The sequence below is a fragment of the Papio anubis genome, chromosome 10, assembly GCF_008728515.1.
Source record: "Papio anubis isolate 15944 chromosome 10, Panubis1.0, whole genome shotgun sequence".
Lineage (NCBI taxonomy): Eukaryota > Metazoa > Chordata > Mammalia > Primates > Cercopithecidae > Papio > Papio anubis.
In genome coordinates, this window is record NC_044985.1 from 89,611,118 (window position 1) to 89,628,958 (window position 17,841).

Consider the following 17,841-nt stretch of genomic DNA (forward strand, 5'->3'; position numbering starts at 1 on the left):
GAGTCGTAATACATAATTCACAGGCCCATGCTGCTCCATGCAGATGGCGATATGAAATCGTGATTGATGCTAAGAGACACACACGTCTCAGGAAGGTCTCCGAGAGGCTTCTGAATATTTCTGTGTCTCATGTGCCTTCCCAGCTTCTGTTCTACTGTGGTATTTAAGTAAAACTCCCTATTTCCCAAGAATCCCTGCGGGGGATTGCAGAACTTTACTCCTGAATAGATGAGATTCCTCAAATGTCATCACCCACCTTTGGAGCCTTTGAAGGTGGCTTCCTTCCCTCCTGGGCCACATGAAGCTGTTTGCCTCCAGCCAGGCACTGCGGGTACAGGGAGCCAGCTCTTCCTTCCAATGGCCAGTTATGACTGGACAAAGCAGCAGCACACTCTGGTGGTGGTGACCAGGCAGGAGGGATAGTGGGCAGACAGCGCAGAAGAAACAGATGTTCATTCAACACAAAGCACCTTTGTCGAAATTCCAAGGCTGGAGCCAGTAGATTCTCTAATACAGATTTTTCCATTCGGTGTATAATGAAATAATAAATCAAATTTGTGGTATATGTGGAATTAAATGTTTGGGGGTTTTGCATTTTTTTTTTCTTGAAAAAAAAGGGGGCTGCAATCACCCTCCAGGGCCTGTTCTGGCCCAAAGCTGAGAGTGCTTCCTCTGCACCACATGTAATTGTTACCAGGCTCGCTTGTGGGTCGGCACCACAAAACCACCATTGTCAGTTCCCGGAGCCCTGACTGCTGGCCGCCTGGGTTGGGCTGGGAGACACCGAATAAAATGAAGGATTTATGAGATAAAGATAGAGATGGGAGGTTGAATGAGGAGAGGAAGATGGGCCAAGGAGGGGAGGCAGGAAAGGCAGGGAGGCATGTTGAGTTTGCAGTCCTCTTGTTTTTTCAATCACAGACCATGTAATTGAGAATATTTATGGCCATGTTCTGGAATACTTTCATCTGTGTGTGTGTGTGTAGTCGGGTGGGTAGGGGGAGGGATGAGCTGGAATAATCTCTTCCACCGAATGAGTCAGTAGGTTAGTCTTCTGGACTGCCATAAAAGGTCTGTAAAATAGTTTTAATCAGACACTGGTACAGAAGAGAAGGAGGGAGTGTTGGGGGAAGAAAGCTGTAACATATTTGAAGTTCTTTGGGTTGTTGATTTCTCTTTCAGACCCACCGTGTGGAGGTCGTTTGAATTCCAAAGATGCTGGCTATATCACCTCTCCCGGTTACCCCCAGGACTACCCCTCCCACCAGAACTGCGAGTGGATTGTTTACGCCCCCGAACCCAACCAGAAGATTGTCCTCAACTTCAACCCTCACTTTGAAATCGAGAAGCACGACTGCAAGTAAGCACTGTCCTGTCCCACTGTGTATCCATCCACGAGATGCACATGCTCCGCCCCCCACTCCTGCTCTTGTCACTTCTGTCACCCCTCACCCCAAGACCTGCTGCTAACCAGTGGTGGATCCTGGCCTCAGAGGAAAACCTCAAGGGGCATTCCCTTTCCAGGGAAATAAAGGTGTGGCTGATCCCACAATATGGAGGAAAGAGGCTTCTTGAGTGAAAAGTAGAGAATATTAACCTACCTCCAAAGGCTGGTAGTGGAGGAGAATTTCCATGTGGTGGCAGGGGCTGGACTACAAAACTCCACCTCTTGAATTTGGGTTACCTTCCTCTTGGAGATCTCCCCATTTCCACGGCTGCTACATGTATAAACCCCACCCGCTTCCTTAATAAGATAGTAGCTGTATCCCCAAGCGGAGACTTCCCCTGCATCCAGCCACGCAGGATCAGCCTGTTACTTTATATAGTGGTAACTGGTTTCCTTATAGAAAAATAAAAAGAGTAAAAAAAAAAAAAAAAATCTAAGTAGTTCTAAGATTCATATTGGTTCTTGATACCTGTGTTACACAAGTTAGAGTCTCAAAGTCAGTGTTACGGATTTATTTAACAAACACTGTTCTAATTGCTAATGCAAATATTAATCCATGTACTTCGCACAGTGGGCCCTGGGAAGTTAGTGCCATTATGATCTCCATTTTGCACAAGAGAGAAAACTGAAGCACAGAGAGGTTAGGTCAGTCACCCAAGGTGACTCAGCTGGTCTTACAACATTGATTCTGCCACCCTGGAAATGTGTGGCTTAGGAAATCCCAAGTGAACATTTAGACACTTGTGAGTACTTTAGAAATGCCATGTTAACACTGAGGTCCCTAAAAGTTAAGGTTGGGAAGCAGGCAGCATGTCTAGAATGCAGATGTGCTTTGCACTGTTTACTGAGCTCCATCTTAAAGTCTTTCCTCATTGGAACTAAAGTGAGAGTTTTTGTGCAGAAAAGAATGTGCCAACAGTCATATTCTGCCCCAAATGAGCGCCTACAGCATGCTGTTACTCTGATAAGTGTGCAGTGCTCCCATGTGATTAATACATTGTCTAAGTATTCCTTGCTATTAAGCAAGGAATTGCAAATACTGAAAAATTAATAAAGGGGCCAGCTGGCGGCACAGGTACCAAGGAGAAGGCAAAACTCCTACAGGCCAGGTCTGGGCCAGCACTTCCTCATGGAGGAAACAAGGCCCCTCTTTAACTAGTGCCAGACTGTGAGGCTCAGTGAATTGATGTCATTATTATCCTCCTAGGACTACTTTGCACCTACATAATGGTTTTCTCCTAACAAGAGGTAGTCTTTGTTGAAAACCAAAGGGTTTCCCGGATGGATGCCTCATGTGACGAAGAGTCATAAGATGAAGTTTCTAATCCCAGATCCACTCTTGACTCAACGGATGACATAGGGAAACTCATCAGTTCCTCTTTGTCTAAGTTACATGAGTACCCTGCATACATTTGCTCAGCATCCCAAGGCTTCTGATTCCCTGACAGTGAACTTTATCAAGCATTTCTGTTATAAGAGCTTCTTTATAAGGTGTTTTGGGCTTTAATTCCTCCGGCTGGACTGCAGAAGGTTGGCACAAACGGAAGCATAATGTACGGAGACAGCCTGGGTCTGAGCTCAGAGAAATTTGACTAAGCACCTCTCTCAACTAAGGGCCAAATTCTGTTATGCTTATGCCAGCAAATCTCCCAGTGAACTTGCCAAGAGGTCATCCTATGTATATTCATAGTGGCAGAGGGAGAAAGCATGGCTCTTGGAAGGAAAAACTTAGGGGCTAGTAAGCATGGCTTAAAACGTGTTGGGAAGGATGAAAGGCCAGAAAAACATGCTCCTGTCCTGCTTTGGGCTGCGGGGTACCCCTTCCATGGACAGGACTCAGTCCCAGAGCCTCTGACAAGGGAAAGAAGAAGGCATTACCCCTTGCTGGAGGTGGAGTAGGGGATTTATAGGGTTATCTTCTGGCTTATCATCCTTGCTAAATCACTTCCTGTTTTTCTCCCCATTCCGTGACCTCATGTGTCTGGTTTGAACCTAAAAAGTGAAGGAGGTCAGAAAAAAAATTTTTCTGGGGTCTGTTCTCCCAGGGCCAAACTGTCGGAGAGGCTCTGTTGGGATTAAGCCTCATCCACTTAACCTTGTCATTAATTCTCTGTTCCTCCCCAACTCCCCATTTCTCTCTTTCTCTCTCATTAATTTTCGTATTTAGAAAGACACATCTGGTTTTCTCAGCCTCTCACTCTTCAAGGTATTTTTGACACTTCCCCTGGCCATTTGCATTTGCAATAAATGGGCTTCCCCTCCCCACTGCCTTGTTTTACTTTCTTGTGAAAGGAACAATTAATCTAATTGAAGTCCTGGAAGTTCTGTTGCGTTCCGGCTCTCCCTCTGTCTTCCATACTGCATTTTCATTCCAAGGGAGCTCCTGGGTTTGGAAAGCACTCACTATCCAAGGAAATTAGCCTGCTTTCTCCTTTTATTTTGGGTGCATGCTTCAAATTGGATTTGGCTCGACAGGCCCATAAAGTCGATACTTCCCAAAAGAAAACTGCCTGGACTGGTCTTCCAATCACAGGGTACAGCAGCAATGCCCCAGCAAAAAGGGGAACTGAGCAAGAAAGTCAGGAGGAGCAGCCAGCTCAGCTGTGGAGACAGAGCAGTGGTCAGCACGCCCAACCTCGTGTTTGCCCAGGTTCTTCCTGTGAGCAGGGTTAACTGCAAAGATTGCCCCGAGGCCTGGAAATGGGGCCCTGATATGAAAGAATTTATCCTGGGCTGTGGCCCCTGAGCCCTTGGCTCCCTGTATACCTTGAAATCTACATCCCAAAGGTTGAGACGGTTGCCGAGTAAACCCCAGATAGACCTTTTCCCCTAACCGTTGCTTATTAACTATGTTCCATCGAAGCTTGCTGTCTGCTTGGAAAATTTCACTCACAAGCCACAGCTTTGCCTGACTCAGTGCAATCCAAGGCCACCATCTCTGGTGAACTTCCCTTGACTCCTCCCTCCAGTCACTTGCAGAAATGCAAATCCTGGGCACCCACAGGCTGTTTTGGGGCCTGTATAGAAGTTGTGGGCGGAAACCAGAGGCCACTGTGGCACAGCTGGACTCCTGAGGCCAAAGGACAAATGGGCGAGACTACGGGCCGTCTGGGCAAACAGAGAGAAGCCACTTTATTCCCTGTGGAATGGAGGATGCTAGGATGTTGCTGCTCCGGCAGACAGAGGCTTTTCGCTTGAGTCATCAGCCAACAGACTGAATGTTATGGTTTTAGAAACCCATACACAAAGTTGAGTGGTTTTTTCCATTTCTAAAATTTAAAATGTATGTATTTTTAAAACACCCACCTGCATATAATACACAGCTTGTTCAGGAGTTCTCAAACAGCCCCAGCACCCACCCCATCCCAGAGGCTCAACCAAATAAAACCCAAACTAAGAGGCTGGGTCCTTTAAGCATTGGTAATTTCTACCTGTAATCTCAGCACTTTGGAAGGCCGAGGCAGGCAGGTCACCTGAGATCAGGAGTTCAAGACCAGCCTGGTCAACATGGTGAAACCCCATCTCTACTAAAAATGCAAAAAACATTAGCCAGGCTTGGTGGTGCACACCTATAATCCCAGCTACTCTGGAGGCTGAGACAGGAGAATCACTTGAACTGGGAGGCAGAGGCTGCAGTGAGCTGAGATTGCGCCACTGCACTCCGGCCTGGGCGAAAGAGTGAGACTCTGTCTCATTTAAAAAAAAAAAAAAAATGGTAATTTCTAGATGGATATCTTGATGGGTCTCAGAAAGTGCAAAACCTAGCAAGAAATGAAAGAACATTTCTTAGGCTAAAAAGCTCTCAAGGAAGTCTACATAAATGATTTTATGTGCTATGTTCAGCACAGCAATATCTCATTTACCACGTATCATTGAATAATGACATTCCGTTTAGGTGAATTGTCCAGATACTGAAATATCCACCTTTAAAGTTCTTAAAAAAGAACCTTAGAGTTCCAAGAGTTCTTTTTTTAAAGGATTTCTGATCAAGAACATTGTAAATCATGTGCTGCACTTCCCTGTCTTTTTAAAACCTACATTGAGAGGAGTCAACTTTTTCTCAATGTTCGGGCTTCTAATTCTAAGCTTCACTTTTGTGACAGCAGCCAGGTATTGCCATATTTGGAACAGGCAGATTAAGATTTGAATTTTATTGACCTTTCAAACTTCCCAGGCCTGAGTTTCCTCATCTGCAAAGCTGTCGTAATAATAAATATTTTGCAAGATTGCTCTGCCTTTTTATGTAGATGCTCAATAAATTAGCAACTGTGTTAGCATCATTGGACTTTATCAGGGGACAGTGTGGGACGATTTTCTATCAATCCTCCTGCTTTCACACATCCTGTTACGAGTATGCCTGTCTCCTATAGCCTTCCCCTTCTGACTTGTTTTTGCGTTTTTATTGGGTTATCAATTTTGCTTCAGGAGCCCTTGCTGTCTCTTGGGAAGTTTGGGTTCTGGGACCTAAGCTTTGCCCAAGCCAGTGCAATCCCAAGGCCAGCATTTCCAGCTGGCTTCGGCCAGCCAAGCTTGCAGCAGAGTTAGGACTGGGGAGGGATCCCAAAGTGACAAAGCATAAGAGCAACAGAGGATGGAGTTCTCAACATCAGTATAGCTGCTCACAATCTTTTCTTCTAAACTCCCCCACACCCTCATATTCTGCATATTTAAGGTTTTGGATATTTGCCTCTAAGTGTCCTAGATAAACAGGGCGCTCTTGTGTTTATTTACAGCCAGAGGGGCCCTCTATATCTTAGAAGATGTGTCTGTTTCTCCCAAAGTAAGAGATGATATCTTAGAAAGGTAGCACTTTCCCAGTTGATAACCTGATCATAGTAAACAGAGGGATCAGACCAGACCTCAGTTATCTGGCCCCTCCCCACTCAGCCAGCAGTGTTTCCCTGTGCTCAGTAAATAACCTCCATTCCCTGCAAATAACCAAGCATAGTCTTACATCTGTGTGAGCCCCCTGGGTTCCCAGGGCTCCGGCCCTCCTCCCCTCCCTCCACAGTGTCCAGCTGCAAGCTCCCATCTTCCTCCCCTGAGTTTCCTTGCTTCCTGCAGTTCTGTCTTATCAGCCCCTCCTCTGAACTCCCAGAGCACTTGATGTTGCCTCAGTCACTTACTTTTTGTTCATATGTGGTCATCTTGAGTTCTCAGCATGTAAATTCTACAAGGGCACAAAGCCCTTCATGTCTAAACTCCCATGGCACCTAGTCTAAGAGGGTGCTAGGCAGGTGTGTGCAAGTGATTTAGTGATATTTTTACATTGGAAATGCCGGGCAATCGGTCAGCATGAGCTGAATCTGTGTTGGAAGACAGATCGATCTGTTTTCCCTATTTGTCCATCTGGGAATATAACATAATCTTAGGGGGTAGGACACAGGCCAAGAACGTCACTAACTGATTTGGGACATGAGTCTCTCACCAACAAAATGGTAATAGACCATTCATTCATTCATCAGGAAATAGTTATTAAACACCTACTATGTGCTAAGTGGTAGTATTGGGAATACAGTGATGAATAAATCATATTTTTTTCCCTAAAGTTGCTGTTACTCTTTCATTTACAGATTAGGAAACTTGGGCTCAAAGAAGTGAAGCAACTGGCCCAAGGTTCCACTCCCATAAGTGGCAGAGAAGGGTTTTGAAGCCAGATACCCTAGTTTTCAATCTCTGCTTTACTCTTGTGCTCTCTGCCTCCCCCGCATCATGCGTTTGGCCGGGGACATGATATGGACCTGTTATGTGGGCCCACAGCATCCAGGTCCAGCCTAGGCTGGGAAGATCAAGGAAGGCTCCCTGGAGGAGGTGATGCCTATACGAATTCTAAAGAAGTTGGCCAGGCAGCAGGGAGTGTGTTTGGCTGGTGTCACAGGCAGACAGCAGAATGCTCAAAGACAAGGAGGGATGGTTTGATGCCTTCAGGAACCAAAATAATTGAACATTCCTGAACCCAATTTCTTAACCAGTGACATTGTAAGGGTAGAGTAAAAGGGGCTGTCCTTGTGACTTGCTGACGCAAACCTTTTTCCCAGTGAAGAGGTGCCTGAGCAATACTATTTAATTGTATTTCCTGGCCAGACAACTTCCACCATCTCCTTAGGAGACAGGGTGGTCAGGAAGCAGGAAAGACTGAGATTATGGGGACTCTCTGCTGTCCCCACCTTCCCTGTCCATTGTAGAGTCTCTGCAGCCTCATACCCTATGTTCAAGTGGAATGCCTGAAAGTGGGGTTTGACCTGGGAAAGTCCAGGTAACACTTCAGATTAAGCTCCTCTTGTCAATTTCCTGCTACACAAGACTTTCTGAATCCAAGTCTCTTTCCTATGAATAGAGGGCGGGAGGCCAGATTGCCCAGTTGGAGGTGTGGCTTTAGCTGGTGTCCGTTGAAGTCTGAAAAGCCAACAAAGCATAGCGAGAATTCTGTGTGGTTCAAGAGGGTGCCTTGTGCTTGTTGAGGAGAGGCTGTTGGCTTGATCACTCACGACATTATTACTGACATTATTATTTACTGCCTGCCCAACCACAGAACTATTCTGATTCCCCTAAGGAACCAGTGAGCAGTAATACTTTTCTGTATTGCAACAATCCTCCTAATGACAGAAACAGATCCACCTCCAGGTACGTGGTGGACGAATGGGAGCAGCTGGCTGTGGCCCCGACACTTACCAACCTTGACCAGAGGTTCCGCCCAGCAACTCCACCTCGCCCATGGATCAGGGGGAAAAACAACTCACAGACTGTTCTCCTCCTCTTACCAAGGTTAAAAAGCAGCTGGAATTACTTTGGGCAGTTTGTTTTCGAAAATGAGCGTTGCAGTTGTAACCGTCTCAATGCAAGCCTCACTGTGGATGCCCTTCTTAACGATGTGCTTTATCTTCTGACTGAGAAAATCACTTGAGATTTTATCATGCACAATCCCACTTGTTCTGCCTCTCCACCCTGGCACCTTCTCCGAACCCAGAGATCCCAGAGGGCCAGCATCTCACCCCATGTAACTCCGTGTAATTCTCCCATCTAATTACACCGGCTGAGAGTCTGTCTTAAGAAATTCAGTGGGAGCTCCAGGTGTGGAGGGGATAAAGAAGAGATGGAACTATACCAAGTAAAAACATAAGATTTTTCTAAAAAGGGATTTGTGTATTTTCCTGGAGTCATGAGTCCTATAGAAAAAGAAATTTATATTATTTTTGTTTCGTCCTTTTTAGTGGCAAGGGGATTTAAGCCTTTGGATTAAGAGACACTCTAAAGATAATTTAATTCCATTCTTATACTTCTGCCTGGATAAATCATTCCAGAAAAAAAAAAAAAAAAGATATCAGCTGCCCTTGTCTTTCCTTCCAGAAAAGAGCTTCTGTAATCGTCCTTCATTATGGGACCTCGTGCCTCACAACTCATCTCAGTTGATTGCAGAGTAGATGGTTGTATTTAATTTACATAATCAAAATTTTTTTCCTAGAAGGAGAATCCCTGAAAAATGTTAGCTGGGTCAAAATAAAATTTTCTAAAAAGAAGGAAAAGGAAAAGGAAAAGGAGAAAGAAGTGTGAGTTGGGCTTAGGTATGGGAGGGCAACAGAAATGCATGACTTTTTTTATGCCTTTTTTCGAGCTTTGTAGCCAAGCATCCTGCAGTCTCTAATATTTTTCTACTTTTTCCCACTGGGACTCAACTGTATGTTTGTGGGTCATGTGAAGGAACTCTCAGAATTAGACAACAATAGCAAACATTTATTGAACTCTTGCCAGACATCAGGTCCTACCCTAAGAGCTTTCTATGTTTAACCTCCACAGCTGGTACTGGTACTGCTATTATCCCATTTAACAGATGGAGATACTGAGGCCCTGAGCGATCACACAGATAGTAATCGTGGGGCTGGATTTGAAGCCAGTCAGCCCAAAGCTGCCTTTGTATACCTGTGTCAATCTGCTTGAAGCTGTCATCTGCTGTCCCAGTGCTTAGGTATTTGGGGCCTCTCTGATTTCTTTAGATATCCTTGACAAGCCTTTTCTTTTCCTTTTCCATTTTTATTCCTTTTCTTTGCCTCTTCCTGCCATGCAGTCACCTCCGGATGCCAGCAGGGCAGTCAAGGAGAGAGATCTCTTTCTGTGTCTTTAAATACAAGCCAGAGGCTTCTCAGTCCATCGTTTCTTTTTGCCTCCCTGTCATCAACCTCCTACTCCCCCAATCCCCCCGCAGCCTCACTCACCATCCCCTTCAAATTCCCTGCCATCCTCACCACCACCTTCACTCTCCATCTGGAGTCCAAAGATGTGAGGGCCAGTAATAGAGTGTCAGCGGAAGTAATTGATTCCTCACACCGAGAGAATTCGCCTGCCTTTAGTGTCAATGGAGCTGAACCAGAGTCTTGGAGGGTGAGCGAGACATGTAAACAGTCCATGGCCGAGCTGTCAGGACGAAGCCAGACACACTGGAGAGTGAGTGAGGGGGCAAATGGTGGAACAAATAATTGTTTTATTGGAAAGGAAAGGAGTAAATAATATTTCAGCCCAGAAATTGGCAGTTTGAAAGAGATGGTTGAGAGCTTGGAGCAGAAGGATTCGTGATGCAGGTTTTAATGGAAGAGATGTTCTTTGTCTCAAAGTAGGAGGTTTCATCCCCACCCGATCCCCCCTCCCATTATCATCATTATTATCATTAAAATAATTACTGTAACAATTACAGTTGATGAGACCTCAGGTTTATAGAGCACCTTTCATCTAAAAGTTCAAAGCGATTTATCTATGTGTCATCTTTTGAGAGTGGTAGGAGGGTAAGAAAGTATTATTTTGGGGGGTCATCTGCTGGGAAACTGAGGTCCAAGCAGATACAGGATTTAGTTTAAGCTTCAGAGCACGCTGCTGGGTTAAATGTTGGGGTATTGAGTTATCTTCTGGGGGCCTTTTCTGCTGTACTCTTCCCTGCCTGGGCCTTTATCCACATGTGGCTCTTGAAGCTCATCCCTGGCACTGATGCCTCCTCCCACGCTGCCAGGGCCCCCACTGGTCGCTACAATATTGTGGCCAACCAGCCAGAAGCTCTGTGTGCAAAACAAACAGCCCACTTATGGCTGTGCGATGAATAAAGATCCTTCAAGGTCTGACTCACACTGCTCCCATCCTGCTCAGAGACTTCCTGTAATCTGGTTCCCTTTCTTATAGAAGCCCATGTCCTTTCTAAACATCTTTCTTCATGGTCTTATGAGGCTCTAGCCGGGAGCACCCCACATTCCTAAATGCTTGCTTCCTCCACCCCCAACAAACCCCAACCTGTTCTCTCCGAATGGAAAGGGCATTTCTGGGATGGGGAGAGAAGGTGAGTGTTTTAACATGCCTCACGTGGCCCAGGCTGCCTGTGCAGCATGACGCTTCAGAATGCAGCTGTCGAGAGCATAGTCACAAGCGGAAGCAGTTCCAGCTGACTGGCCCCTGAGTGCTAGATTCAGGATCTCTGCCCTGGCGTGGCAGCAGGCCCTTCCTGCCTGGACATTAGTGCAGGCCCATCATTTCCACACCATGGTGCTTTTTGCACAGTAGTGACAAGTTTGCCCCTGGAGCCAGGAGATGCGCCAAGCTCTGTAACCTGAAGCTCCAAGTAAATGAACTCTAAAAGGGGTCCCATCACACCTGTCACCTACTCCCAGACTGTCCCCTACTTGGATTTCTGCATGGCACATTTTTCAGATGAGTTTTGCATCTTCCAAGTTTTGTTAGGGAGGCTGGATGCCAGCGAAGGGGAATAGAAAAATGATATGGAGCCTATATCCCTGGAAAAACAAAAAGGACTTTTTTGTTGCTTTGAGGGATTCCCTGGTGCCCGGCACACTTCCGTTCACAGCAGGCTCCCGTTTTTCGGACAGATGGGGAAGTTATGATTTGCCCTCACAAGTGGATCCCCCGGGAGCTAGAATCAGTGTGAACACCTATGCCGGAGGGAACGGTTCACTCTGCCGAGTAAAGAGGCGCTGCCAGCACACCAGGCGCCCCGGACACTGTGCTCTGATTGCCCTTCGGTGGTCACCCGTGCAGGCAGCCCCACCAGGCACAAAAGCATGATCCCCATTCCCTTTTGTCAAATGAGGCAAACTGAGGCATGCAAGCGTGATTGACCCAGGCCAGCATAGGAATATTCAGCAAGTCCTGGCCAGGCTGGGATTCACCTTGACTGCTGCCACTGCCACTGAGAAAAACAGAACTGGAAAGAAATTGTGGACTACTCTTCTTTGCACTCTGGTATCATTCCAGAATGCTAGCAAGGGGCCCTGTAAGTTGACTGCAGAGGGTGAGGATTTTATAGACACAGAGCAGACCAATGAAAGACCCGACACTCATGCTGAAAGCAGCCTGCCCCAAAGCCTTAAACTTCCCATTGGCACCGGTTGCCTAGAAAACCATTCCTTACACAAGCAAACATGTTTCATCCAAGTGGCCTCCAGTGTGTGTGCTGGTCCAGAAGCAGAGCAGACCCGTGACCACACGGCCTCAGGAATGTGCCTTGCTGGCCAGCCAGGTCAGCGAGGGAAATGGTATTCACCCAAAGGACCAGGGCAGAAGTGCGGGAGGCTTTGTTGTGTGCCCTCAATTCTCTGAGAGTTCATCTTCCGAGAGACTTATCAGAGGCGCTGTCTGGAGCGGCCTCCTTCCTCACGCCGGGAGGCGTTCTTGGCAGCCTGCTCCATGAGGAACAATGAGATTGGCGGGGCCCTCACCATCATCGCAGGGCCTCTGTGGAAAAATAGCCAGCGATTATAAATAGATGTTATTCGTCGTTTCCATTTTCTTGCCTTCAAGGTTTTTTGGAATAATTCCTTCAGTTTGTTTTGGGTTATTCTCTCCGTGTACTTCCGTTGGTGGGTGGTCAGACTTCCTCCCTTCTGAAGAGCTGTGGTGACCCTGGTTGTGAGGGGATTGTGGATAAGAAGCTCAAAATATCAGACATTTCTGGTGGGAAGAAATGAAGGAAGAAAATGCAACTGCAAACAGCCACTATTAAAAAGGCACTGGGTACCGATGCAGATACACAAACAGATAGCGTTTGGGAACTGTTTGAGCCCTTGGCATTAAATAGCAAATAAGAATAACAGCAGCAATAACAACAAATGGCTATTCATTGAGCACGTACCGTGTGCCATGCACCGTGCTGACCCATTGATGTGCATTAACTCAGCAGCCTCTTGGGAGCTTGAGTACCTTGCTATCTAACACAGCAGATGGAGGACGGGTGGTTTCAAACACAGCCTGGGCTCAGAAACACAAGTTTGACATAAAATCTTGAAAACTCAAGTGTCTGAAACACTGTTGATGGATTTGTGCAGGGGGATGATTTTTTAGAAACCCAGCCCCAAGAAGGGGGGTATCGAGACTGCCTCTAACTGTGCTTTTCGTTTCATCTTCTCCCGTCTGGCTCCCGAGGTGTCATGTGTGTGTAACTCTTCTCTTCTCCACATCCACCATCCTGTTTTGTTTTATGCTGATAATAATAAAAATAGCCAGGGGCTCTCAGACACTTCCTAAGGCATCTGGCACTGTGCTGGGCCTGCATGTACCTTCGCAATCCTGCCACCATCCCCAAAGGTGGAGACTGTTATTATGTCCATTTTGTAGATGATGAAACTGAAACTCAGAGAGGTTAAATACCTTGTCTGTAATCACACCATGAGCAAGTGCCAGAAAGTAGCTGTGTCTGTCCACAAAGCCCACGTGCTACACTTCCCAGGTTACACAACACCCTCTTAGGTATGTTTCAGTTAACAGCAATTTAACGTTTCTTTTGTCACAGACTTTTTCCCTAGAAAAATGTGCCTACTCACAAACACAAAATTTCAGCAAACAGCATCAGAGCTTCCCCAACCCACTTATACTTATGTGTAGGCCCTAGTAGAAATCCACGCATTTAAGAATATGTGCTCTAGATGATAACTTAAGAGCTTATAAATATACGGGATGCTGCTTTCTCACTCCATGGGCCATATGTTCACATATGGATATATATGTGCTTATAAAAATACCACACTTACAAAAATTAATATGTTATCCCATCTGAACTCTTGCAAGCTAGATTTCTGCTGGGTGAGTCTCGAAATCATGGATTCCAAATCCGCTCACTTTTCCTGTTGGCGATGTGTCTTTTAATTTTGGTAAGTCCTTCAGCCTTATTTAAACAGAACAACTCAAAAGAGCAAGATTCTGTTAAGTCTCTTACATACCTTATGCCCATTTTGTGGAAACCTAACTGAGGCCATAAGGATTCTTTACACCCGATACCTGCTAATGCTATTGTGCTATGGCAATCTGGTATTTTCATTGCCCTCAGATCTTCATCCCACGAGACAAAGGGAGGTAGGGGAGGTCTCTGTGCCCTGGAGTTTGACTACTTGGGTTCAAAGCCTCCCTCTGACCTTTCTTCCTCATGTAACCTTGGGCGGGTCACTTAACCTCTCTGAGCCTCAATGTCTGCAACTGCCAATGGATGGTAATTGTAACAGGGCCTGGTTTGGATGAAATGAGGATTAAATGAAATAATATCTGAATCAACGGCCTGGCCCATAGTAAATGCTCAATAAAATGTGATATAACAGCTTTTTAGTAAATGGGTGGTACAGATGCAAGGCAGAAATTCAAGGAAATGAAATTTACTTAAAAAAATCTGACCTGACAGTGAGCTGACTTCTCCATAAAGGCTAGGTGACTGTACTGAGCCCAAGGAGCAGGTGGCGTGGCTTCAGGTCTGAACAGACCGGAGACCTTAGCACTGTGCAGACCTGCCTTGCAGCCTTTTTAGGCATCATGCAGCTTCTTTGTTGGGAAGTTGTGTGTGACAGTGCTGGTTTTTTCCTCCTAATTTCCTCACAGGTTTTAATGTAAGGATTAATAAGACAGTGTTTGTAGATGTCTTTGAGCCTCCTGGAAGAAAGGCACTCCAGGAGGTGATAAATTCTCTGGCCTGGATAATCTACTCATGAAATATGGAACTTTGAAAGTGTGAGAAAAATCTCAAATCACTTTGACAGCATTTTAATTATAGTTGATTTGTTTGCCGCTAATAGTGAAAATGCTGTCAGCATGATTTGCGATGTTTCTTCCACTCAAAATGTTATATTTCATGTTTTTGAGTCACAAGGCAACATTTTGGTTTTCAGATACAACCAGAATAGCTCAGTAAATGTGTTGGGGCACAAAGACAGAGAGTATAAAATGGATCAAACTCCACGGAAAGCATCATCGTAGCATGCGCTCTTCTTAACATGGAACACCAGCCTCAAGTCCCTTATTCATTGACATTTATTTACTCAACAAAAAGTGAATGAGACCTCCTACATGCCAGGCACCAAGCAAGTGTCGTAAATTCAGCAATGAAGAGGCAAGGTCCTTGCCTTCATGGTGCTTATTGTCTAGGGCAGGAGACAGATCATAAACAAATAAGCATATTGACAAGACCTTTTCGGATTATGATCATAGCAATGAAAGAAGTAAGAGGATGGTGAGCTAGAGAATAAGGGCATGCCATCTGAAACACGGTGGCGACAGCAGGTTTCTCTGAGGAGATAACATTTGTACTTAAGCCTGAAGGAGGTGCAACAACCAGCCCTGGAAGACACCAGTGAGGAGTACTGCAGGCAGAGGAAAGAGCGCTTGCAAAGGCCCTGGGGTTGGAAAGAGCTCACCATATAAAAAATGTCGTCAACATCTTATGATCTTATGATGAGCAGTGTGAAAGGAGGTCTTGCTTGGTTGGCAAAGGTTATGATGTCAGGACTTGGGCAGAGATGTTCTGATACGTAGACCCAAAAGAAGGGGCAGAGTCTTCTTCCTCGGAAGACCTAAGTACTCTATCTTCGATACAGTAATCCCCTTCCAAGTGGTTCTGTGTGGCATCCCTAAAGCTGGATTCTGACAAGGGCCAGACATTTCGGTGTCCTGAAGGAAGGACCTCAGCTTGGTGAGTCTTCCAGCACAGGCTCTGTTGACTAACCCAGACTTTGGTGCCCTGCTGGGAAGTGTCAAGCATGGAGACAGTTATGGAAACTAGAAAGCCCTTTTTCATGTTTGCCTAGCGATGAGAGGAAGAGATGAGATTGTTGCTTTTTCATATCTCTCCCGTGGACTCTTAAAATTAACTTCACTGTCAAAATTTCCCATGGCCCAAATGTAGGTTTGGGGAGAGAAATGTAAGACTTTGAAGTTGAGAAAGAAAGTAGAGAAAGCATTCTCTAGACAAATGTTCACCATGCAGACGTCAGAATCTGTGAGGAGACAAGTAAAAAGGCACTCGGGGAACCATTTTAGAGAGAAAAGAAAGAACTGGGAATAGAGATGGCTACTTCAGCTCAGGAAAAAAATAAATAAAACAATACAAGGTAGTGTTAAAGCTTTGAAAGGAATTTTTCATTTAGGAGAGATTATGAATAATGAAATGCAAACACTCTAGTTAATATGTCCGTTAGCTGGCTTATGTTGCCTTCTGCAAAATGAGTGATACGTTCTAAGAGGAGCGGCTTTTCAAGTTATCCTACTTGACTGTCGTTGGGGTGAGCTCTGAGTCTATACCCCAGATTCCTTTACTAAACACTGGATATTAGACACTAGATGCAAAGCCATATTTATTCCAAAGCCAGAAACTTCCTAAGCCTCTGCCTAACTCTTCACAAATGAACCTGACAACACTGAAATTTCTAAGGAGATTTACTCCAACCGTAGCAAATCCCTCATAATAAAAAATTTCCCCAAATGAGTCAGTCACACAGGAGATAAATGAGACATTCTGCATGAAGTCAGCATGTCATTTGGAGTGTGCCCTTTATATAAAAGTCCCAGCCAGAAGACCATGTGGTTACATGGGGCTTGTCCACAGGGCAGAACCAGAACACTGGAAGTTGCGGGGATTTCAGTTGCCGAATTAACTCTGTGTCACTTCCCCTCAAGCAAACCTTATAGAAAAATCTAGTTTTTCTAAGAAGTTCAAGTAAGCCTTGTTGATTATTTGCTTCACAAAAGGATTCACCAGAGGGGTCCTTTAACTAACAAGCTCAGAGAAAAACTTTATAGTATGACTGAATTTTATGAAGCTTTTTCAAAAATGCATCCCTTCTCTATATGCGTGTGTAGATGCATATGGATGTATTTGTTGCAGGCAGCATTACACGAAGGGATTTGGGGTGGTCTATATCCGTTGAGTAAATTGAGGCAAGCTTGTAACAGTGGCATTTGTTGGGCAGCCCTGCTTCATTGCTGATTCTGTTAATCCCCTAAATGACTCCATGGGTGATTAGGCAACCAGATAAAACCCACTCACTTCTGATGAACAAGCCAGTGGGATGTCAGGGCCTCTCTCTGTCCTTCCTAGAGAAATTGGCAACACAAAGACTGGAACTATCTGGTGATCCTTTAAAAAAAGTTTAAAAAATTATTTATTGAATGTGGGTCATGTCCTAGGCACTGTTCTAAGTGTCCCAACCTACTGTGTCTCATTTATTCCTCACTCCAGTTCTGTGACATGGATGATGATGGTGATGATGATGAACTTACTTCTACATCTGCTAAATCATGAGAGCTGCATTCTTTTACAAAGAAGAAAGTAAAAATTACCCATCATCCCACCACCCATGTCTCTCGCCATTGTTAGTATTTTAGTAGTCTTTCAGACTTCCTCTGTATGTTTATGTAAGGAAATGTATGTCTACCTTTTAAAACATACTTTTAAAAAATCTCCTTTTAAAAAAGTTAACAGTATAGCATGAACATTTTTCCATTAAAAAAAAAATTCTAGACATGTAGATTATTGATTGTAGCAGCAGAGTATTCCATTTTATAAATATCCCAAAAGGATTCACCCTCCCTCTACGGTTGGGCTTTGAAACTATTTATGAGCAAAATATCCTCCCACTTTTTATATTTTTTCAGAATACATACACAAAGATGCATATGCAACTTTGCACAATTGTCTGATTATTTTCTTAGGAAAAATTTCTAGCAGTAGGATTGCTGGATTAAAGGCTATGTACATATTAACTTTTGTCACATTTCACCAAAATGCCTTCCAGAATGTTTGAACAGATTTCCATTCCCGCTGATACTGAACCTCTGCTTATTTGTTCCATCTCTTAAAACAGGGTCGCTTCTGCTCTGTGGCTCAGCCTCCTCGCCTCTGAAATGGGTGTGAGAATACAACAAATCACAGTTCACATTTACTTAGCACACACTGAGTGCCAGACTATGGGCTAACACTTCATATTGATTAGATCTTGCCATTTAAGTCTCACATCAACCCCAGGAGAAGATTGTAATATCCCTACTTTACTCTTTTTCTCCCCATTTCTGAGGCTCAGAAAGGTTCAGTAACTTGCCTGAGGTCACCCAGCTAAAAAGTAGCCAAGCTCGGGTGCAAGCCCAGCGCT

The 17,841-nt window shown here is 44.9% G+C and overlaps 1 protein-coding gene across 7 annotated transcripts in view; it reads left to right on the top strand.

Moving 5' to 3' along the window:
* Positions 1-17,841, top strand: part of NRP2 (neuropilin 2) — a 115,166-nt gene that overhangs the window by 13,931 nt on the left and 83,394 nt on the right. For all 7 annotated transcript variants that reach the window (XM_009182851.4, XM_009182849.4, XM_003907842.5 and 4 more), the window contains exon 2: positions 1,183-1,360. In XM_009182851.4, coding sequence (XP_009181115.1) covers positions 1,183-1,360 — 178 coding nt within the window. The remainder of the gene's footprint in view (positions 1-1,182; positions 1,361-17,841) is intronic.